An 18,558-nucleotide genomic window follows, 5' to 3' on the forward strand; every position below is an offset into this window, starting at 1 on the left:
TAATGCAGCCTAAAAGTGAAGCACAGAGGCAGGCAGATCCTTTCAGGCGTGTATTTGTAGAGTATTGTAGTAACTGTTGTGCAGTATAACAAGGCATTTGACTCTGTTTCAACGTTCAGCACAGGAGGCAGATCGGTTGGGTATTGGCATGGAAACGTCGCTCTTGTTTACAGTTACGTTAAAAGCTTTGTTTAGGTAATGGCCATTCATATCAGAAATAGTATTATAGTCATTTCCTAGAGGACTTGTAGATACAGTAAGTAGAATTGTACCTAACTAACTAATTTTTTTTTTGGTAGAACTTTGGTTTTTTGTTTTTGTTTTTTTTTTTTTCCTTTTTGGTTGTTGTTTAAATAGTTGACAGGGTTATGCAAAAGGTATGGATTTGCCACATTCGTTGCTAGTGTTTGTTTTCAAAGGCTGGTGGTGTTTATGCAAAAGGTTTTGGGAAGGAAAATTCAGTTCTTTTAGAAAATCTGTCGCTGTGGTGCAAGGGACTCCATGCTCTTTGAACTGACCTTCAAAAATGAATGTGTTGCTTTGGAGTTTAATGGCTCTCCCAGCTTTTTACCAGCAGGACTTTGCAGTGATGTCCCTCTGGTGGGCCTGGTGTTCTTTGGTGGGAAAACCTGTAGTTTTGGAGCAAACATAGAAAAGTGCATATTTTTCCACCTTTGGGTATCGCTGTGGAAAATCCGTACCTGTTGTATTTCCCCAGTAGACAAATGCCTAGTCAGTGCTGAATATATTTGTAGATAATGTTAATCTCTATGAAAAGGTTAGCTCTCTAGATAAATAATTTTACTTTTTATGCTTTTTGAACAATAAAATGGCATGTAATCGCTCATTTCTCAGGTGTGTCCTAAAAAAGATACAATATTTGTACCTGATAGAGGCAAATCAGTTTATCAGTTGCACATCAAATGTCTGCGGTATTTCCCATTTTGACAAATTATTGAGTAAAACTGCTTTTTAGGAGAGACCCGTGGTTATTTAGCAGTGACAGGAATATTTATCACCACAGGAATAACAATACCAAATGGAAATATCTCCTCTTGTTCATCAGGGTTTGCTTCAGGGGGGAGAAACACAACAAAAGCCAGTCCTAAACTCTAAAAAGCCCATCCTTCTGAATATGCTTACCACTGCCAGCGTTAGTGGCAGCAGTTGGTTGTAGAGGCAAGGACAGCACTGAAAGCAGTTGCAGGTTGCACAGTTCAGGTAGGATCCAGTTCTTCAGAACATCCTTTTCCAGACCCTTTTTGTAGACGATGTCTGCGTGCAGGTGCTGCTGAGAGCCAGCAGTGAAGCCAGCAGCGCACGGGCGTTTTATTGCCATTTAGGGGAGCTGCTGTTGAAAGGTCTGATGTTTTTGTTTACATCCAGCCTTCTGCCTGCCTGCTCCCTCCAAACACCACTGGGTGCCATTTCTTTGTGTCTGCGGTGGTGCCTTTTTGGTTTCATGCAGTTTTGAATGGCAGAGAGGAGTCCCTTTTTAGAGATGACCCCCGTGGAAGTTGTGTGAGGTTGCAGAATTAGCATTTTGGAATGCAGAGGGGACGTGCTAATTCATGCAGTGCAAGGGGAGCCAACGCTGCATCTTAAAACAGGGCAGGGTTTTTTTTTTTCCTTCCCTTTCTTTTTGTCTGTGGTGATGTGCTTCATACACGGATAGTTCAAGTAATTCCTTAATGGAAAACCTTTTTTAGGAAGTTGTTTACTTTTGAGTTCAGTGCATGTATATTTCACACACATGAAACTCGTTTGTAGCTTACTCTCCTCCCTTCCCGCCCCATCCCAGAAATGCTCCTTTGGAGTTTTCCATTGCTCACATATTTTCTTTGAGAGTGGGTAAATCAGATCAGTTTGGCGTATTACTATGGAGGAGACTCTAGTCCTTCAGATGTTTCAGTTTTAATAATTGAAATGTGAATAATTTGACTTTGCTTTTGGCTTTCCTTTTTTATATGGTGTTGCTTGTCAGTTAGCAAAACAAAGCAGAAAAAAAGAAGTAACCCCAAACCCAAGTGCAGGAAGGGGCAGGTGCCAAAGCCACCAAGTTAAGATGTTGGTCAGGAATGCTGGCCCTCTTTCTGTGCAACCTCTAGAGCATGTGGGTAATCCTCAACACGCAGTTTTGGTGGTAGAGGCAGCACCCAGACACTGATGCAGAGCTCCCTGAGCACCCACAGGGATTGCTGCCCAGAAGATGATGGAGGAGAAGTGCAGGAGAGATGTTTTCTTCCTGTCTTCCTATCTCCCCAGCCCTGCCAAACTCCCCAGACAAACCCAGACTGTGACCTATCATTTCCAGAGTAGCTCTGGATGACCCGGTGTGCTGAATTGCAAGCCTGAGAAATGAGGGATTAATAATTCAGTGATTTAAAATCAAAATAATGTGAAATGACAACCAAAGCTACCCTGTTGATTTCCCCTTTCTTTTTCCTCAGATTGACCCTAAAGTTGCGTTTCCCCGACGAGCACAGCCCAAGGTAAGTAGGAGGATCGATAATAGGATTTCAGGCACACAGAGAATCATTGTTGCCAGGCAGTTCGGGTTTCAGCCGGGGAATTGGCAATGAAAGCTTTTAAAGCTGCTGCTGGGGGGGTCAGTGTGTGGCTGAGGCCCAGGAGGCTGCTCCGTGTCCGTGCAGAGCCGCTGGGTCGGGCTGGGCAGCAGGAGCGGTGCCGGTGCTGCCGCCGCCGCAGCCCCGCGCCCGGGCGGCCGCTCTGGGCACTCTGCTGGCTTTATGAACAGTCTTTGGATGAAGTGCAGGCTTCAGGCTTGTTTTGAGCTGAGCTTTCAGTTCTGTGGTTGTGATGGATGGGGATCTATCTCTGCCTTCATTGTTTGCAAATTTTCTTTTGTGTAACTCAAGAGATGTGTGCGGAGTTGCGTGTAAGGCTCGCCTGGCAAGTTCCTGGTGAGGCTCCGAGCTCTGGGGGCTGCTGGGTGTTGTTCTGTAAGAGCAGGGGAGCAGTGAGCTGTGAGTGTCCAGCTGTGAGTGTCCAGCTGTGAGTGTCCAGCTGGTCAGGCTGGCCAGAGCAGTGGCCTGGTGGGGGGACCCTGCGGGGACATGGGCGCTTCTGCCCCTGCGCTCCCTCCAAATGCCACTGGGTGCCATTTCTCCTGCAGGAGCTGCCCCTGGAATACAAGTGGTTGTTGCTCTTTAGGTTGTGCCTAATGAAAACAAATCAGTTTCAAAGCCAGACTTGCAGGGTGTGAATTTTGAAAGCCAGAGGCTGAAAGAAAACTTTTGCAATTGACTTTATTTTAATTTGTTTTTGAGAGTCTATTGGAAAAACTTAATTTAACTGATGTATGGCACTTGTGTATACACTTGTCATCTTGGGTAACTTCAGTCTTCTGGTAAAAATGGGAGAAAAAGGCTACAAAGTTGTGCATGCAAGTCAATAAGGAAAAGTGGTTTAAAGTTGGTGGTGGGAAGCTACCTGACCAGCAGCCTGAGCTGTTATTGCATATAGCTCCTCATGAAAGCAAGCAGTGTGACTGGGTGTGTTGAACCATGATGTTAAGTATTGCACAAAATAGGCATCTAGGAAAAAGCCTGTGTCATTTCAAATCCCCAGGCATAGCACAGGAAGAGGTGCTGGGGAGCTCTTAAAAAAAAAAAAGAGAACAAACCCCAACAGCCTACTCGCAGAATTTTAAACCAGACTAATGTAGGCAAATGTTTAGAGGTTCTTTTCTTCCTAGGACATATCTAATTACTAATTGGTGAATAATAGTGTGCCTGGCTTGCTTCTGCACTGAGCAAAGAGTTTATAGTGTGTGGGGCTTGTGGCTTCTGGATTATGTTGTTGGATTGATGCCATCTGTAATATACAATTTAAAGTTAACAGAATTTTGATCTTGAGCTTGATGTGCCTATCCCCCTTCCCAATACCTTTTAAAGGTTAATTTACATTTTAAACTGTCTTCAGTGCCAGTTATCTGTTTCTACAGTGTTATTTGGAGAAGTTTGTAATGGGTACAACAGAGCTGTTAAGCTGTCCCATGTGATTTCTTCTCTAACAATTAAAAAAACGAGGACATGTTTTATGTCGAGCATATTAGTGAGTTAAATTTTTTTGTGTTAAAGAATGCAAAATCAGGTTGTATTGACAAAGGGGATTTTGTTTTTCTACACGTAGGGGTTTTTTTCCCCTTGGTTTTTGGTAACAGACATCTTTCAAGTATGGAGCAAATGCTGGAATGGACATCAAATTCCACTCTTAGCAGGAGCTCTCTCTCTCTCTGGAGAGGTCAGCAGTGTCTGTTGCTGCTTTTTACACCGTTGTCCTTTCTAAAGTGTTGGGATTTCTACGGGGCACTTGAAAAAAATCTGAAGATTGAAAACAGCCTGATTTGGAGACTGGAGAAAATCAGATGCAATAAAGAGCAGATTTTACATCAATTATGATGTATTATTCTGGCAAGCATTTCATAATCCGAATATTTTGTTTTCTGTTTTTTAATTAGATACTGAATTAAGGTTTTGGACTTTAGTTGTTCGTTTATCCCAGTTGAATACCGAATACTCAGCGTTAAAATGTGACTGTACTTTAGTCTAATTAACTAGCTAATGCTTGGGTCTGTGGAGATTAATGGCATTTAATGAAATGTCTCTGTCTCTCTCTAGGTGCAAGGGGAGAATTTGTTTTTTGTTTTGTTTTCGTTTTTTTTCCCTGAGTAATCTTCCTTCCTGGTATGTTTAGCAAAATGGGGGTTTGTTTGGGTTTTTTTCTTTTTCCTGTGCTTTTCCTGGCAGTGATGGGGGCTGGGGTGAAGCAAAGCTGGGGGTGCATTCCCCCTTCTCCATCCATCCATCCATCCATCCATCCATCCATCCATCCATCCATCCATCCATCCATCCATCCATCCATCCATCCATCCATCCATCCATCCATCCATCCATCCCTGTCCTTACAGCTGAGCTTTGCCCCTGCCTTTCCCAGCCCACACTCACTTGTTCCCCCCCTCCTGATCCACTGGAGTTGCCCAGCCCTGCCTTTTCAAACCCCAGCCCAGTGAAACGCTTTTTTTCAGGGCTTTTTTTCAGGCTTCTTAAACCGCAGCCCCGCGGTTTGACACCTCTCCGGTGATGCAAATTGGCTCCTGAGCCAGCAGTGGCAGGTTGTAACAGCCCAGCATTCTTCCCTGGTTTCCTTAGAATGACCCTGCAGAAATCCTCCTGATTGCCTCCCCTGGATTACCGGGATGTGTAATCCTGCTCTCCTTGGGAAGGCCAGCACCACTTGAAGCTATTGTTTCAGGAAATCTGCTGCAGGGTTTAACTCCTTGGGCTTCTGGTGAATATATGTCTCCTTCCTCGGGGCTGCTGTTCCTTGATAAAAATCTGTCTTGCTTCCAGTGCTGGAAGGCACTCTGTAACAGGAGATCATTTGTAACTCTGTTGACTTAAAAAGTCCTTAAAACGCAGCAGTGATGGGGGGGCAGTGGTTTTGTACCCCCTTTTGAACACTGGAGACCACAATAATTGATTTACTATTACACATAGCCTGCCATTTCTGATGTTACCTGCTCTGCTAGGTGGGAGGAGGCTTATCACAGAGGTGCAGGGCTGTCCTGGCCCCCCGGTGCCCGTGGCCAGCTGGTCTCCTGTCTGCCTGGGCACGGGGGCTCCGAGCAGTTGGGCACATCTGGTCCTTCTGGGGCAGGAGGCAGTGTCAGCATCTCTCCTTTGGTGTGAGACTGTGAAGCTGCCTGCTCCAGAGCAGCAAATGGAGGGCATGCCCTCTGGGGATAACACCCAGGCTAACCTGGGATTGTGTTTTAAAGCTAACCAGTGGATTTGGATGTCTGATTCCAATTAAGTTAGCTGTGGGTGGGGTGTCTGCGTCCCTTGGCTGTCTGATAAGCCTCAGCCAGTGTAGCAGGGAGAGATTTTATTCCAAAGCAAATGACGGACCTGGAAAATCAAGAGTTTTGTTTGTTTTCTCCCCTGCTTCTGCCTGTAAACTCCTCCAGGTTAATCCTACTACTTTCCATCTTATTTTAGGTGTTAGGTAGACTTTGAAGTTCCTTTTTTTTTTTTTTTTTTTTTCCTCAAAAGAGTGAACTGGACACAGCAGCAGAACTCAGCTTTTTTCCTTTCCTGCCACCCTTCCTTCCCCACCAGGCTGTAAAGAGCAGCAAGGTCAGACCTTTTCCCAATGATTTTTAAAAATTCTTTTTAGATTCCCCTGCATTTGCAGGTCTGGGTGGAGTAGGAGAGGAAGTATTTCCTGATCTTGGCATCAGGCATAGATGAGTAGCTTGATGATAATCATGGTACCATCTGTGTGCAGAGTAGTGCGAAGCCCTTCCCAGATGGTGTGGGGGATTTCTTTGGGTGGTCCACAGCCACTGTTTGTGTGTCTTGTTCAACCAACCTCGACGTGGATCCCTTGTCCAGGGTAAGCTCTGGGGATCTGCTTCCCTCGGGCACTGGATGGTCCAGTGGAAAAGTTTCAGAGTCTGAGTGCACCCGGCCCCAGGCAGTGGAGGATCAGGGTTTAGGAACCCTTGTCTTTGGGCTGGGTTTGTGCTCTCTGTGCTGTGGCTGGGGCAGAGGGTGACCTCTATCCTTGGATGTCACAGCCAGAGGAAGAAGGGGCTGTGCAGGGAGTTCCATCAGAGACAGGAGCTGAGCTGGATTTTTGTAACTGTTGTATTTTGGAGATGTAAACATGTATTTCTTCTCCCCAATCACTCAGGTAGATTGTTCATGTTGTCCTGAATCCCCACAGACTGTCTTGTGCTTGTTAAAATATCTGTATTTCCATTCTCATTGCCTAAGGATGTCTTTCATGTTAGGAATGGTCCTAATGCACTTTCCTTCCCTCTGACATACTGCTAACTAAAAATTAAAATTGAACACTGTCTAACAAGGGATTTTTTTAAAAAGGAGGTTCTGCATTGCCTGTGTTTTCCTGAATTGCTGGATTATTTTTAATGGCATCTACCAGGCGACTTTTGTGCACTTGTAAATACCGGGAAAGGTTCTGAGGCAGAGAGGTCAGGGAAATGGAAGGAGAGCAGCATGCTAACACCCCTGTGCATCCCCTCTGCTTCCAGATTGAGTACATCTCCTCTGCAAAGTGCTGAGCCTTTATCAGCCCGGGGGTAGGTCTACTAATGACTGATCTAAAACCATCAAATTCATTTATTTGTCACTGCCAGTGACAGGCCAGTTAATGCTAATGGATTCTTTTTTTAGCCTGTTGACTCTGGTGATAGTCTCATAAATGTTGTGAAATCCAGAGCATTAAAGGCAACTTGGAACTTATTTTTAGAGGAGAGCCACTGAAACAGGGCAAGGTGGGGTGTGTGCATCAAGGTATATGTTGTGCTGAGAAGGAGCAAAGAACAATTCTAGTTCATTAAGCTGTATCTTGAGCTTATTAAGCTCTGTCTTGCTGTTCCTGATAGTTATTCGACTTTTCAGTTGTACTTAAGTGTTCTCTTCAAATGCATTTTGGGTCATGCTATGAAGTGAAGAGAAGCTGTAAATAGTCAGTCATCTTAGGGAAAAACAGCTTGTTCAGAAAATGGTTTATCTCAGGGCCTGAGTCTTCTCTGCCCCTATTGTGTGAAAGCACTTAAGCATATACTTAAGTTGGCATAAGCATGTGGGTAAGTGCTTTGCTGAATCAGCATGGGCTCAAAGCACATTATTAAATGCTTTGTTGAACTGTGAAGCCCGTAGCAGGAAAGATTAAAAGATTACTTTGTGTATTTGACAGTACTTTGTATATGGTCAGTTCCATCACTTCTCCTTCACATAGGCAGTTCTATCTCTCTCATATTCCCCCCTCCACTGGAGGATCTCACTCACAAGAAAATACTATTCTGCTGTTTCCTCAAAAAACTGATTACAAGGTCAGTGTAGCATCAGACTTAAAAAAGAAAAAGTCATTATTGCAGCTTAATGTAGTCTCTAGCCCTGAAATCACAGGTTCTGTTTGCCTTAGTCACTGGAATAATTCTGTAAACTATGGGAGTCGTGTTCAACGTGGCCTGTGATTTTTACAATATTATTGCTGTAGAAATTGTGGTTTGCTGACTAATTTGAAAGTTACTGTGAAACTTTGTAGCGGGATCAGCATGCGGTATTAATAGGTTACTTCTAAACTCTGGCATTTTACTGCTCTCCTGTTGAAAGTATTTCTTCTATTTTTTGAGTGCAGAGAAAATCTGAAGAATGTTGGGAAGTTGTTCTCCCCTGCTCAGTCATTCCCTGTGCTGGGACATCTGCAGCTGGGTGTATTGTTGTGACTGAGTAGGCTTAAATTAAGATTGGGAACTTTGTATTATAAAGTGGGACCCTGCTAAGGCTTATGCAATTCTGCACATGAGAATAGTCCCAGAGACCTCAGCGAGCACAGTGAGATGCAGACAAGGCTCCTTAATATGTGGGTGAAGTGTAGGTGGCAGGAAGGGTGAAGGAAAAAAAGTATTGACAGCAGCAGAAAGTGCTTCTGCCCTGCCCTCCCCCAGCAAAGACTTGCATTAATTTCCCATTGACTCTGATGTACAATAGGGAAGAGGTTTCAAGCTGACTGAAGGGGCAAAGGTCCAAGAAAACTGCTGTAGCAAGAACTGATGCAGAGTGACAGTAATGAGGTGGCCTGGCAGGTGGGAGGGAGAAATGGTGGGGTGGGGGAAAGAAACTAATATCTGGTGAATTAAGTAGTTCCCAGGGTTTGAAGTTGTTAAGTCCCCCTGGTTTTATTTTCCTTCATATGTGCCACACAACTGAGATGGGGCTGGGCAAGGCTCCTGGTCCTGGTGCAGCTCCAGCCCTCCTGGCTCTGGGCTGGGTCCCTGGGAGTGCTGGCATGGCCCAGAGGGTACAGAATTCCTCTGTAGTGCTCCCAAACGTGTGCTGTGCTGTTTTAATCAGTGTTTTAGTATGCCTGACTCAGAGCTCATCTTGACGTTGTTCTGTGGGTCAGTTTTGCATCAAAGAGAAGGTGAGGAGCACAGGGTGAAGAAGTGTTTTGAAGTTAGGATTTATTTAAATAGCGACTGTGAAGTGCAGACAAGACTTTCAGCTTCTTGAATGCTGGTGTAACGAGAATGCCTGCTGGATAGGGAGTCTAGGGAGGCTTTAACCAATTGCTGGATGAGCGCTGTTCAGGAATCTGCCCAAAGGGTAATGTGGTGTGGTGTGAAAAGAGGTTGCAAGGAGCTACTCTCCATGAATCCCACTGGACTGGGAGATGTTGCTCAACTCAGGGGCCTGGCTTATGGTAAAAGCTTGCCAGCTGCAAGCCCTCAGCACTGGCAGGTTTGGTGGTTGTTGCACTGCTGGAAGAAGGTGTTGGTGAAGGGGATGTTGCCAGGGATTCTTCTGCAGTGCTTGCTGAACGAGTGAGGCTCCTGTTTTGTTATCCTTTTGGCTGTGTTATCAGTCATTTCTGTTCAGAGCTGTGTTGGTGTGATTTCCCTGCTCCAACCCTAGCTGTGTGCAGGGCTCCACATGTACACGGAGCATTTATCCTTTTGCCAAAGGTTTGCAAAGTGCTGTGAATGAGTGTAAAGGTGTTTCCTTGCTGGTGAAATTCACCTACTTCTGCTGTTGTATTTGGCAGACCTACAGAGCCTATGGCAGCATGGTCTGTTCAATGAATTGTGGGAGGGAACAGAAAGCATTGAAAAGAAATCCAAAGGTAGTGCTGAGATGGGAAATACAATAGGAATTTTCTGAGGATGGGGGTATTGCCCCACCTTTTGGTCTGGGACTGCTACCAGCACTGTTGGGTGGTGTCAGGTCTTGTTCTCTGCCATGTCCTCAGGATCCCTGAGAGCTCTCTCCTGGGAGTACTGAGCAAGCCCTGAGACCACTACAGCAAAAACTGTTGGCTTCTTGCAGCAGGAGTTCCCTCTCCTCACAAAATCTCTACTGTAAAGTGCTTGGGGTTGTTTTGATTGATTTGCACCAGACATCTCATCTTCCCCCCGAGTCACTTTCTGTAGGTCAGCTCTGAGTCTCCAGCCCTGGATGGGTGGCCTGTTGAACGCACTCCACACATGTAACTGTTCCCTCTTCAAACACTGCCTGGTGAAAAAAGCCCTCCTAAACCTGCTGTGGCAATGTCCCAGGCCCGCTGTTGGCTGGGGTTGAGAGCTGAGGAAGCAGAGTGGCTGTTGGTCAGACTCTGGTGGTCTTGGCACAGCATGTAGGAACCAACCAAGGCCCTGGTGGGCCTGGTACCGATGCTGCCATTGAGGCTGGAGATGAAGGCTCAGAGGAAAAAGGGCAGCAGGGGATTATGCAGAGATGTCAGCGTGGCAGAGAGCGCAGCCGCCTCCTGCGCCCGGTTTGGGGCGGCAGTGAAGGGCTGCTCTGTCTGAGGGGATGTTGGCAGCATCCCTGGGCTGGGGAGGAAGCGTGGGAGGCAGAGCAGCACTGCACGCTGCCAGCTCTTTATGGGACTTGTCTTTGAGGGGTTAACCTGGGTTTTTTGTTGTTTTTAACGGCTTTTGGCTGTAGACTGGGTGAGGGAGGCCCTGACTGGAGTGGCAGCGCTCTGGTTCGGGCAGGGGCTGTAACTGCTGAGGTTCCTGCGTGCGCCGGCACTTCCGAGCTCCGGAGAGGGGAAGCAAGATAAGGATGCACAGCCACAGCATGTGAAAGGGGCTGGTGGGGTGAATTATGGCTCATGCTGGTCTGGGGGCTGGGGCACAGTGCTGGGGGCAAGGGGGGAGCCTGCCAGAGGACTGTGGTGGGCTCAGAGGGCTGCCCTCAGTAACAGAACAGAAGGGGCAGCATGCTGAACTGCAGGTGTCCTGGGAGCCTCTGCCTCCAGATAAGCCTTGGCTGCTCTTCCCTGTAGCCATGCCGGGTGCTCAGCCATGCCAGGCACTCCTCTGGGGGCTGGCTGGCTCCTCTGGGGGAGCCACAGGCCATGCCTGCTCCCCTCTGGGTGCCCGTGGGAGCAGCTGGGAGGGATGGTGCTGTGGTGTCCCTGTCCTGTGCAGATGGGGATCCTGTCCTGATGTTTTTGCAGAGCTCTGGGGACAGGCTGCCCCAGCATCCTGAGCCTCTATTACCCCCCTGCCTGCCTAGGGGCATTTCCAGCCCACCTGGGACCCCAGGGGTGCATGGCAGTGGGGATCTCCTGCCACAGCACCTTTTGTGCTCTAAACTCCTGCCTCATGTAATCCCAGGAACTGGGATCGAAGCAGCAGGCTCTGTGTGACATGCCTGGCAATTTATGTATGAGGAGGGAATTGTGATTGTCCTGTGTGAGTTTTATTTTTTCCCCTCTCTTTTTCATCTGGTCACATCCACTATGTCATTAATCTTCCCGATCAAATACAATGATAGTTGAAAGTCTTCCGCATTTATGATTCCCCCAAAGTTTTGTGAGCATGGCTTTGATTTTGTGGTAGTCATAAGAAGTCAGTTTAGATTTCTGGACCTTTTTTTGTAGGTATTTCCAGTGGATATTTTAGTAGAGGCATTTGTCTTCTCTCTCAGTTAAGCATGTGTATGCAATAGGAAAAGAACAAAATAGGGAATATTAAAAAAATATGAAAACAATTCAGTTACCAGTCCAAAAGCTTTAGTGCTAAAGAGCCATGAAGAAGCTTTATTGGAACTGTAATTGCAGACATAAGCAGTGATTATCTGTCTTCGTGCCTTTACAGTCCCCATCACTGTCATCTGAAGGCATGAAGCTGATGATAGTGTGAGCAGAACATAATTCAGCTGGTGCTGTGTAATCCTGATCTCTTGCGGTGTGTGGAAAGTAACATAAAGAGTCAATTCACTTGGAAGTGGTGGGGAGAGAAGCAGGTAGGAGAGGACAAGTATTGTTGCAGAACGCCTTACTCATGAATCTTATTTCATCCTGGTTGCAGCTGAAGGAATGCAGGGGCAGGGTAAACTTCTTACATGGACATGGTCAGACAAATTTTGCTGCTTCGTAATGTTCTTAGGGGTCTTGGGCAGGTGCAGCCCTTGGTCGTTGATGGAGTGCCTTGGTGTGTTTCCTTGAAATGCTCTAAATTGGCTCCAGCTGAGAGAAGGGCAGCAGCACCTGCTTGTCTCACATTCCTGAGAACTGGAGATTGTTGGATCAAGGCAGACAAACGGATGCTGCCAAGCACTTCTTGAGGTGGAACAGAGATCAGAGAGCAAGTCCTGAATTTCTTGGCTGATTATTGGTGCTGGTTATGCAGGTGAAAATGTGCTCTCGGCTGTGAGGAGGCAGAGGAGGAAGCAAGAGGTGGTTTGGTGGTTGGGCAGCTGAAGCAGTGCAGGATCAGCGTGTGCAGTCTGCATTTGGCACTGCTGGTGAGCCCAGGACTGGGCACAGGTGATTTGAGTTAACCTGCTCTCCTGTCCGTTGCTCCCCTGCTGTGCTGCTCATTAGGCAGGTGTGTCCTCACCTGAAACCAATTATCAGGCCCCAGGTTTGATTGCAGTCACGGGCTCTGGTGAAGGTAGTCAGTGGAGGAGCTGGTAGGAGCCAGAGCTGCTGTGGTCTCCTCGTGGGCAGTCCACCGTGGTCCAGGGCTGCTCTGAGCCATAAGAAGGTAATGCTTTGGGGGTGATTTTTGGGGTGGGGGAGGCATTTGTTTAGCAGGAGACTGGTCATGCTTTTTTTCCTGAAGTTTTGAGGCAAAAGAGTATTTTAAAGCAGGACAATAGATTCAGGGGAGTCCAAAATTTGTAAGCCTGCTTTTTTATTTACTCTTGCACTGTATTAGGACCAAGTGAAAAACAGACCTGATCATGCATGTTTTTGATGGGCTTTTCTTCATTTTTTAGTGATGGTTGTGTTTGTGTTGGAGTTAGCAGGACATATTCCACTAACTTCTGTTAGAGCAGCTCAAAGCAAAGCTTCTGAGTTGCTTAGTATGCTCCAAGGGCATTTCAAAAACAAAACCAGAAATCTGCTAGCAAAGTGCCTAGATAGACAGAGAATAGGCAGTGCAGTTTTTGGAGGCGTGTGCCTGCCTGTCCGCTATGTGAAAATAAAGTGAGATAGTGATGGTTTGAAAGTTTCTGGTCTTGAGCTGAGTGAGCTGTGAGTGAAAAACTGATTCTTGGAAAAGTTTTATTCAAAATGTTAGTTGGTAATCTGTGGTATGTACATTGCTGGAGACATCACCATCCTACTTTCACTAAAGACTTGTGTGCTGAAATGACTTAAACTAGTTTAAATGTGCCCCTTGTTCTTACCACACAGAGATGAGGTAAGTGATTGTCATCACCCTTGTTTTATGGATGTGCAAAACAGAAGTGCTGCTCACGTGTTCTGCAGTATTTGGAACAGGGAATGGCTGGTGCCTTAGAGGAGGGTTATTCCAAACATGAAGTGTGCTGGGGCTGCCTTGCTGGGCTGTGTGTTCCCAGGTGCTGGGGAGGAGGGGACATGCAGGGTTTGGGGGGCTGGGGTGTCCTGGCTGTGCTGTGGGCAGCGCTGGGTGAGGAGCTGCAGTCCCCACGAGTGGATGAGCCATGTGTGGAAAGGGCCTGGGTGTTGCATCATTGGAGATGGGAGTGAGTCAGCGGTGAAACCCTCTGCAAAAGGCTTTTGTAACTAGTACTGGCTTATTACAAACAGTTGGTGAGGATAGGCCTGGCTTTACTGGGCAGGTGAAGCCTCTTCAGAGTGGCGTGAGTGGTGCTCTGGGTGGGGCACAGGCAGACGCAGGGAAGGCTAGGAAATGTTTAAGACGGAGGGGTAAGAGCAGACTGAACAGGATGCCCTGTGACGTCTGCCTGGAGCGTCCAAACCTGTGGTGAGCTCCCGTGGTATGGGGTGAGAAAGGGGGAACACGGTGCCTTTCTGGGGGAAGCTCTGTGTGTGTGAGGGTACACAGCAGTGCTGCAGTGCACAGAGGTGTGCTGGGCAGCTGGGGCTCTGCTGTGGGCATGGGGAGGAGAGGCAGGATTGGGCTGGAGCTCTGGTTGTGAGTGCTCTGTGCCTCAACCTCTGCCTTCCCCTGTGGCTGAGGTTCCAGCCCTGGTACATCCCTGCTACAGGGTTCCAGCCCTGCATCCCTGGCACATCCCTGCCCTTCCCTGTACTGAGGCTGTGCCCGGGCAGCAGGGACAGTCCTGGTTCCATCCTTGTAATGCCCAGGCAGCAGGGACAGTCCTGGTTCCATCCTTGTAATGCCCAGGCAGCAGGGACAGTCCTGGTTCCATCCTTGTAATGCCCAGGCAGCAGGGACAGTCCTGGTCCCAGCCCCACAGTGCCTGGGCAGGCTGGGCAGCAGGGACAGTCCTGGTTCCAGCCCCACAGTGCCCAGGCAGGCTGGGCAGCAGGGACAGTCCTGGTTCCAGCCCCACAGTGCCCGGGCAGGCTGGGCAGCAGGGACAGTCCTGGTCCCAGCCCCACAGTGCCCAGGCAGGCTGGGCAGCAGGGACAGTCCTGGTCCCAGCCCCACAGTGCCCGGGCAGGCTGGGCAGCAGGGACAGTCCTGGTCCCAGCCCCACAGTGCCCAGGCAGGCTGGGCAGCAGGGACAGTCCTGGTTCCAGCCCCGCAGTGCCCGGGCAGGCTGGGCAGCAGGGACAGTCCTGCCAGGCTCTGGTCCCAGCCGTGCCCACGGTGGCCCTGCTGGGAGTGCCGGGTGCTGGGCTTTGGGCTCCTCTGGCAGCAGCGCTGCAGAAATGAGGAATATCATTGTGTTTTATTGTGGCTTCTAAGAAACGCAGCGTGTTTGTGCTTCGGGGAGCCCCAGGGGCTTTGTTTTTCACCAGGCCTGAGCTATTCTTCAGCAGAGCCTTCCTGGAGCGTGAGCCAGTTCTGCCCATTAGGACCGAGAGACGGGCCTGACTGATTTCTGCTCCCTGCTGCATAATAAATCTGATACTAAAATTAGTGTTGGTCTCCCTAGGCCATAATTCTTGCTGAGATTATAGAGAATCGTGTGTGCAGAGAGGAACTGTGGTTGTGTGTGTTTGGGTTTTTTTTATAACCTTGAGTGTCCAATTTCCAGGTTTTTTACTTAACCCCCCCATCTTTTTCCCCTTTTCCTCTCTTTTGGGAAGTGCTTAGCCTTTCTGTGTATTTTGGCTATTTAAGCCTCTGTCACTGCAGGCAGATGAGTTCCTTGGGAGCTCTTCTGAAGGTTTTGTAATTGAGTCTTTTACCACGGCGACAGGATATTATTAACCTTCAGTAAAGCAATTTATTTCATACTCCTTTGTGGGGATAAGCCTTTTTTCCCCCAGGAAAATATGTACGTGGAAAGGGTTTTGCGTACAGAGGTAGCTCGACTTGCGGCAGTGATTATGATTTTAGGAAAATTAATAATTTGCACAAAAAATAGGCAGTTCTGTTTGCATCAATTTAAAAAAAACCTTTGGTCCTGAATGATCCCACTCCTGACCAGTGTTTTATTTTCAAGAACAGACTTTTTGCCTGTTGGTGGCTTTGAAAAGAGGTTGTATTTCATGTTAGAGCTCTTGATATTTAGCCTGTGTGAGCAGTAAACCATTTTGTTGTGGTCTTTCAGATGGCCTTAAGAATGACCTGAGAGCTGGAGGGAGGAGTTTCTTGCGGGGTCTCCCTCTGGGCATGGCCTTTGCCCTGAAATCAAACACAGACTAGTCCAGAAGTCGTTAAAGATTGGGTGCTGCCAGAATAGCAATTTCCAGCCAGGGGGCATATGCTGGATAAGTGGCCAGCCTGGCTGAATCCCTTGTGCTCCCTGTTGAGCACGGTGACAAAGGCACCACTCTGGGATTTGGAGGATCCAGGCTCGGGTGTCACTGCAGCCCCCTGCACCTTGCTTTTATTTTAAATAGAGGATCAGAATATTTCTTTTCCCATGTCTAGTTGGACTTTTTACTTCAGTATTGTGTTAACTTGAAAAATGAAAGTAACGATGCACTTGGCCTCTTGTCAGGATACTTGAAAACTCTGCGCTGTTACAGCGCTGCTTTCGAGGGAGTTCAGCACACCTTGCAGGAGGAATGTGTTATTTTGGCAATTCTATTAGGTGAAGTAGGGGTATTATTCCCACATTATACAACAGAGCTTGGATGAGAGGCCAAGTGCTTTGTCCAGAGCTTTACGTTTATTAACACACTTGACTCTCTTGGCGCCGTGTGGAGGCTCTAATTGCAGAGTCATCATTTCCCCACTCTCCAGCTGGATGCTGCTGCCTTGGAGTGAAATGGGCATCCTGGGCAAGCCCTGTGTCTGTGGCACTTCTGGTGGCCTTGGGTAGGACTGCCCAGCCTCCTGCTCCTCCTGTGCTCAGCCAGGTGCTGCTTTTCTGCCTGTGCTCTGTGGTACCGCGTCCCCGTGCCCCTCTGGTGCCCCCAGCCCTTTCCCATGAGATGGGCTTTTCCATCTGGGGCAGAGGTGTTCCTCAGCTGGGCACGCCGTGGTGTCTGGGGTGTCCTGCTGGAGCAGGTCCTGCTCGGTGCCCACTGTCCTGTGCCTGGGGGTTCATGGAATGGACCTGCCCCTTCCTGGCAGCTCATGGCCGTTCTGTGTTTTGTTGGTAGCGGTGAACTGCGACTTGTGAAAACACAGATGAACACCGTGCTTTGCTTTTATCCTGCAGCCTCCACAGCCCTGGGGGCTGCCCCATCCCTGGCTCTGAGCAGGCTGTGCTGGTGGCTGTGCTGCAGGGGGACAGAGGGGCATTCCAGAACCCCGTGGGTGCCTGGCCTGTGCTCAGCCCCGTGGGAAAGGGCCCTTTGCTGGGTGGTCCTGCAGCCTCTCCTCAAATTCCAGAGACACGTTACATGCAAGAAAATGTTTTTGTTATAGAAAGACTTCCTGGCCCCTTCACATGCTGGTTTTGTAAAACTTTGCAGCTGGTAGATTTATTCTTAATTCTTCAACCAGAGAATCTTTCTATTTTAAAAATTCTTAAAATACATTTTCCCCCCTTTTTTGCTCTGCTGTTGTAAATGAGCCCCACAATCAGATTTTTTTTTTCCCTTTAAATCTTCCCCACCAGAGATTTAATTAAAATATTGTGAAAGGCAGTCATTGAAAATGAGAAACCTTTTGAGTGGAAGGCACCCTGATTTCCCTCTGCAGAGCTTTTTGTCACCATAGAGATGAAAAGAGAAGCTCAAAATTGCACTTTCCCCTTGTGTGTTGCTACTGAGGGGCCGTGGCTGCAGGTAGCAGCTGCACTAAGATCAGCAGGGCTGGCTGGGGCTGAGGCTTTAACTCTTTGCAGGGCACGAGCTCTGGGTCAGGATTTCCTTGCCTGCTGGAAGCATTTTTCTTAGTCTATTATTCTGTTTTAATTTCCTGTACTTCGGGGCTGGAATTTATCTGGGTTTGTGGAGGGAAGGCACGCAGGAGCCCATCCTTTTGTCTCCATAAAAGCAGAGCTCAGCACCTCTGAGCACAGCAGGGTCCAGTGGGTCTGCTCCAAGCTCTGACAGTGTCCTGAGGTGTTTGTGCACTGGGCAATGTGTTGGAATCCCACTTGGCCTTTTAAATTTTCTTTCTTACAGTTTTTTTAGTGTATAAATCATAATTTTTCTTTAGGGTTCGAGCCTGTCTGATTGTCCCTTAAAATAGCTTAATGTTGGGCTTTTTTGTTGGTTTTCTTTTTAAAATCAATGGGTTAATGGTATCTTTTTTTCCTTCCAGTAACCCCTCTGGAAGTGTAGGGATTACTAAATGAAAAATACATGCTGTGAGTGGTAAAAGTGCTCTGCTACAGTTTCAAAGACAGTCCCACAAATTGAAGATTATTGGAGGGGACATGACACTGGGCAGTGTTACGCTTTTAATCATTTTAAAAACAAATTTTTCTCCCTAATCGAGTGAAGAGCAGGCTCAAGTGGATTCTTGGCACAAACATCTCAGACAAATGAAAGTAAAATGTATATCGAAGCTGTCTGCTGTTGTGTATTTTATACCATACCTGTTGTGGTGACTGATCTCAAATGGGCACAGTGGTTTAATTTTAAGCTGTTTGAGACCTGTTGTGTTTAAACTTTCAGATAGAAAGTGAACATAACCCATGTAATGGCATTATAACGGGGAGTATTGCTAAATTGTAAGTTGCAAATTAATGGTTTAACTCTGAGACTAAATATACAGCTGTGTTCTTGTGTAATGTTACAAGACAAAATTAGATCAAGTGTTTAAAAGCAGAAGAGCCTCATCCAAACCCAGTGGGTGCCTTCCCAGGGACTTCACTGGGCTTTTCCACCTGCAGGGAGGGTGCAGACCTATAACCCCAGCACAGTCACTAAAATGAGTGTGTGCCCTCCACAGTGGGCTGTTAACATCTGATTACCCAAGGTACTCATGTATTTGGAGCAAAATAATGTCATTGCTTGTTTCCGTGGTGGTGGGGACTTGGTTGGGTTCAGCACGTACCTCATGGAAGCGATGCTGCTGTCTGTGTGTATCTGCGTTCCTGCAGGATTATATATTAATTTTTAAATGAAACAATATTTGGGAGCTAGGCTTGGCTCTGATGCAATTTGCCCTTGTGCTTTCCTTGGCTGTTGCTAATAAGAAGTGCTGGCCTAAATCAGCGTCTTGAAGAATCATCGATTTGCTAATTGCAGATAATCAAGTCCCTGCTCATGCTGAGA

At 47.4% G+C, this 18,558-nt stretch overlaps 1 protein-coding gene across 7 annotated transcripts in view; it reads left to right on the forward strand.

The window, feature by feature from the left end:
* Positions 1–18,558, forward strand: part of MSI2 (musashi RNA binding protein 2) — a 199,929-nt gene that overhangs the window by 2,663 nt on the left and 178,708 nt on the right. For all 7 annotated transcript variants that reach the window (XM_084219019.1, XM_084219020.1, XM_084219021.1 and 4 more), the window contains exon 5: positions 2,451–2,492. In XM_084219019.1, the coding sequence (XP_084075145.1) occupies positions 2,451–2,492 (42 nt within the window). The remainder of the gene's footprint in view (positions 1–2,450; positions 2,493–18,558) is intronic.

Source organism: Fringilla coelebs (assembly GCF_963513975.1).
Source record: "Fringilla coelebs genome assembly, chromosome: 20".
Taxonomy (NCBI): Eukaryota; Metazoa; Chordata; class Aves; order Passeriformes; family Fringillidae; genus Fringilla; species Fringilla coelebs.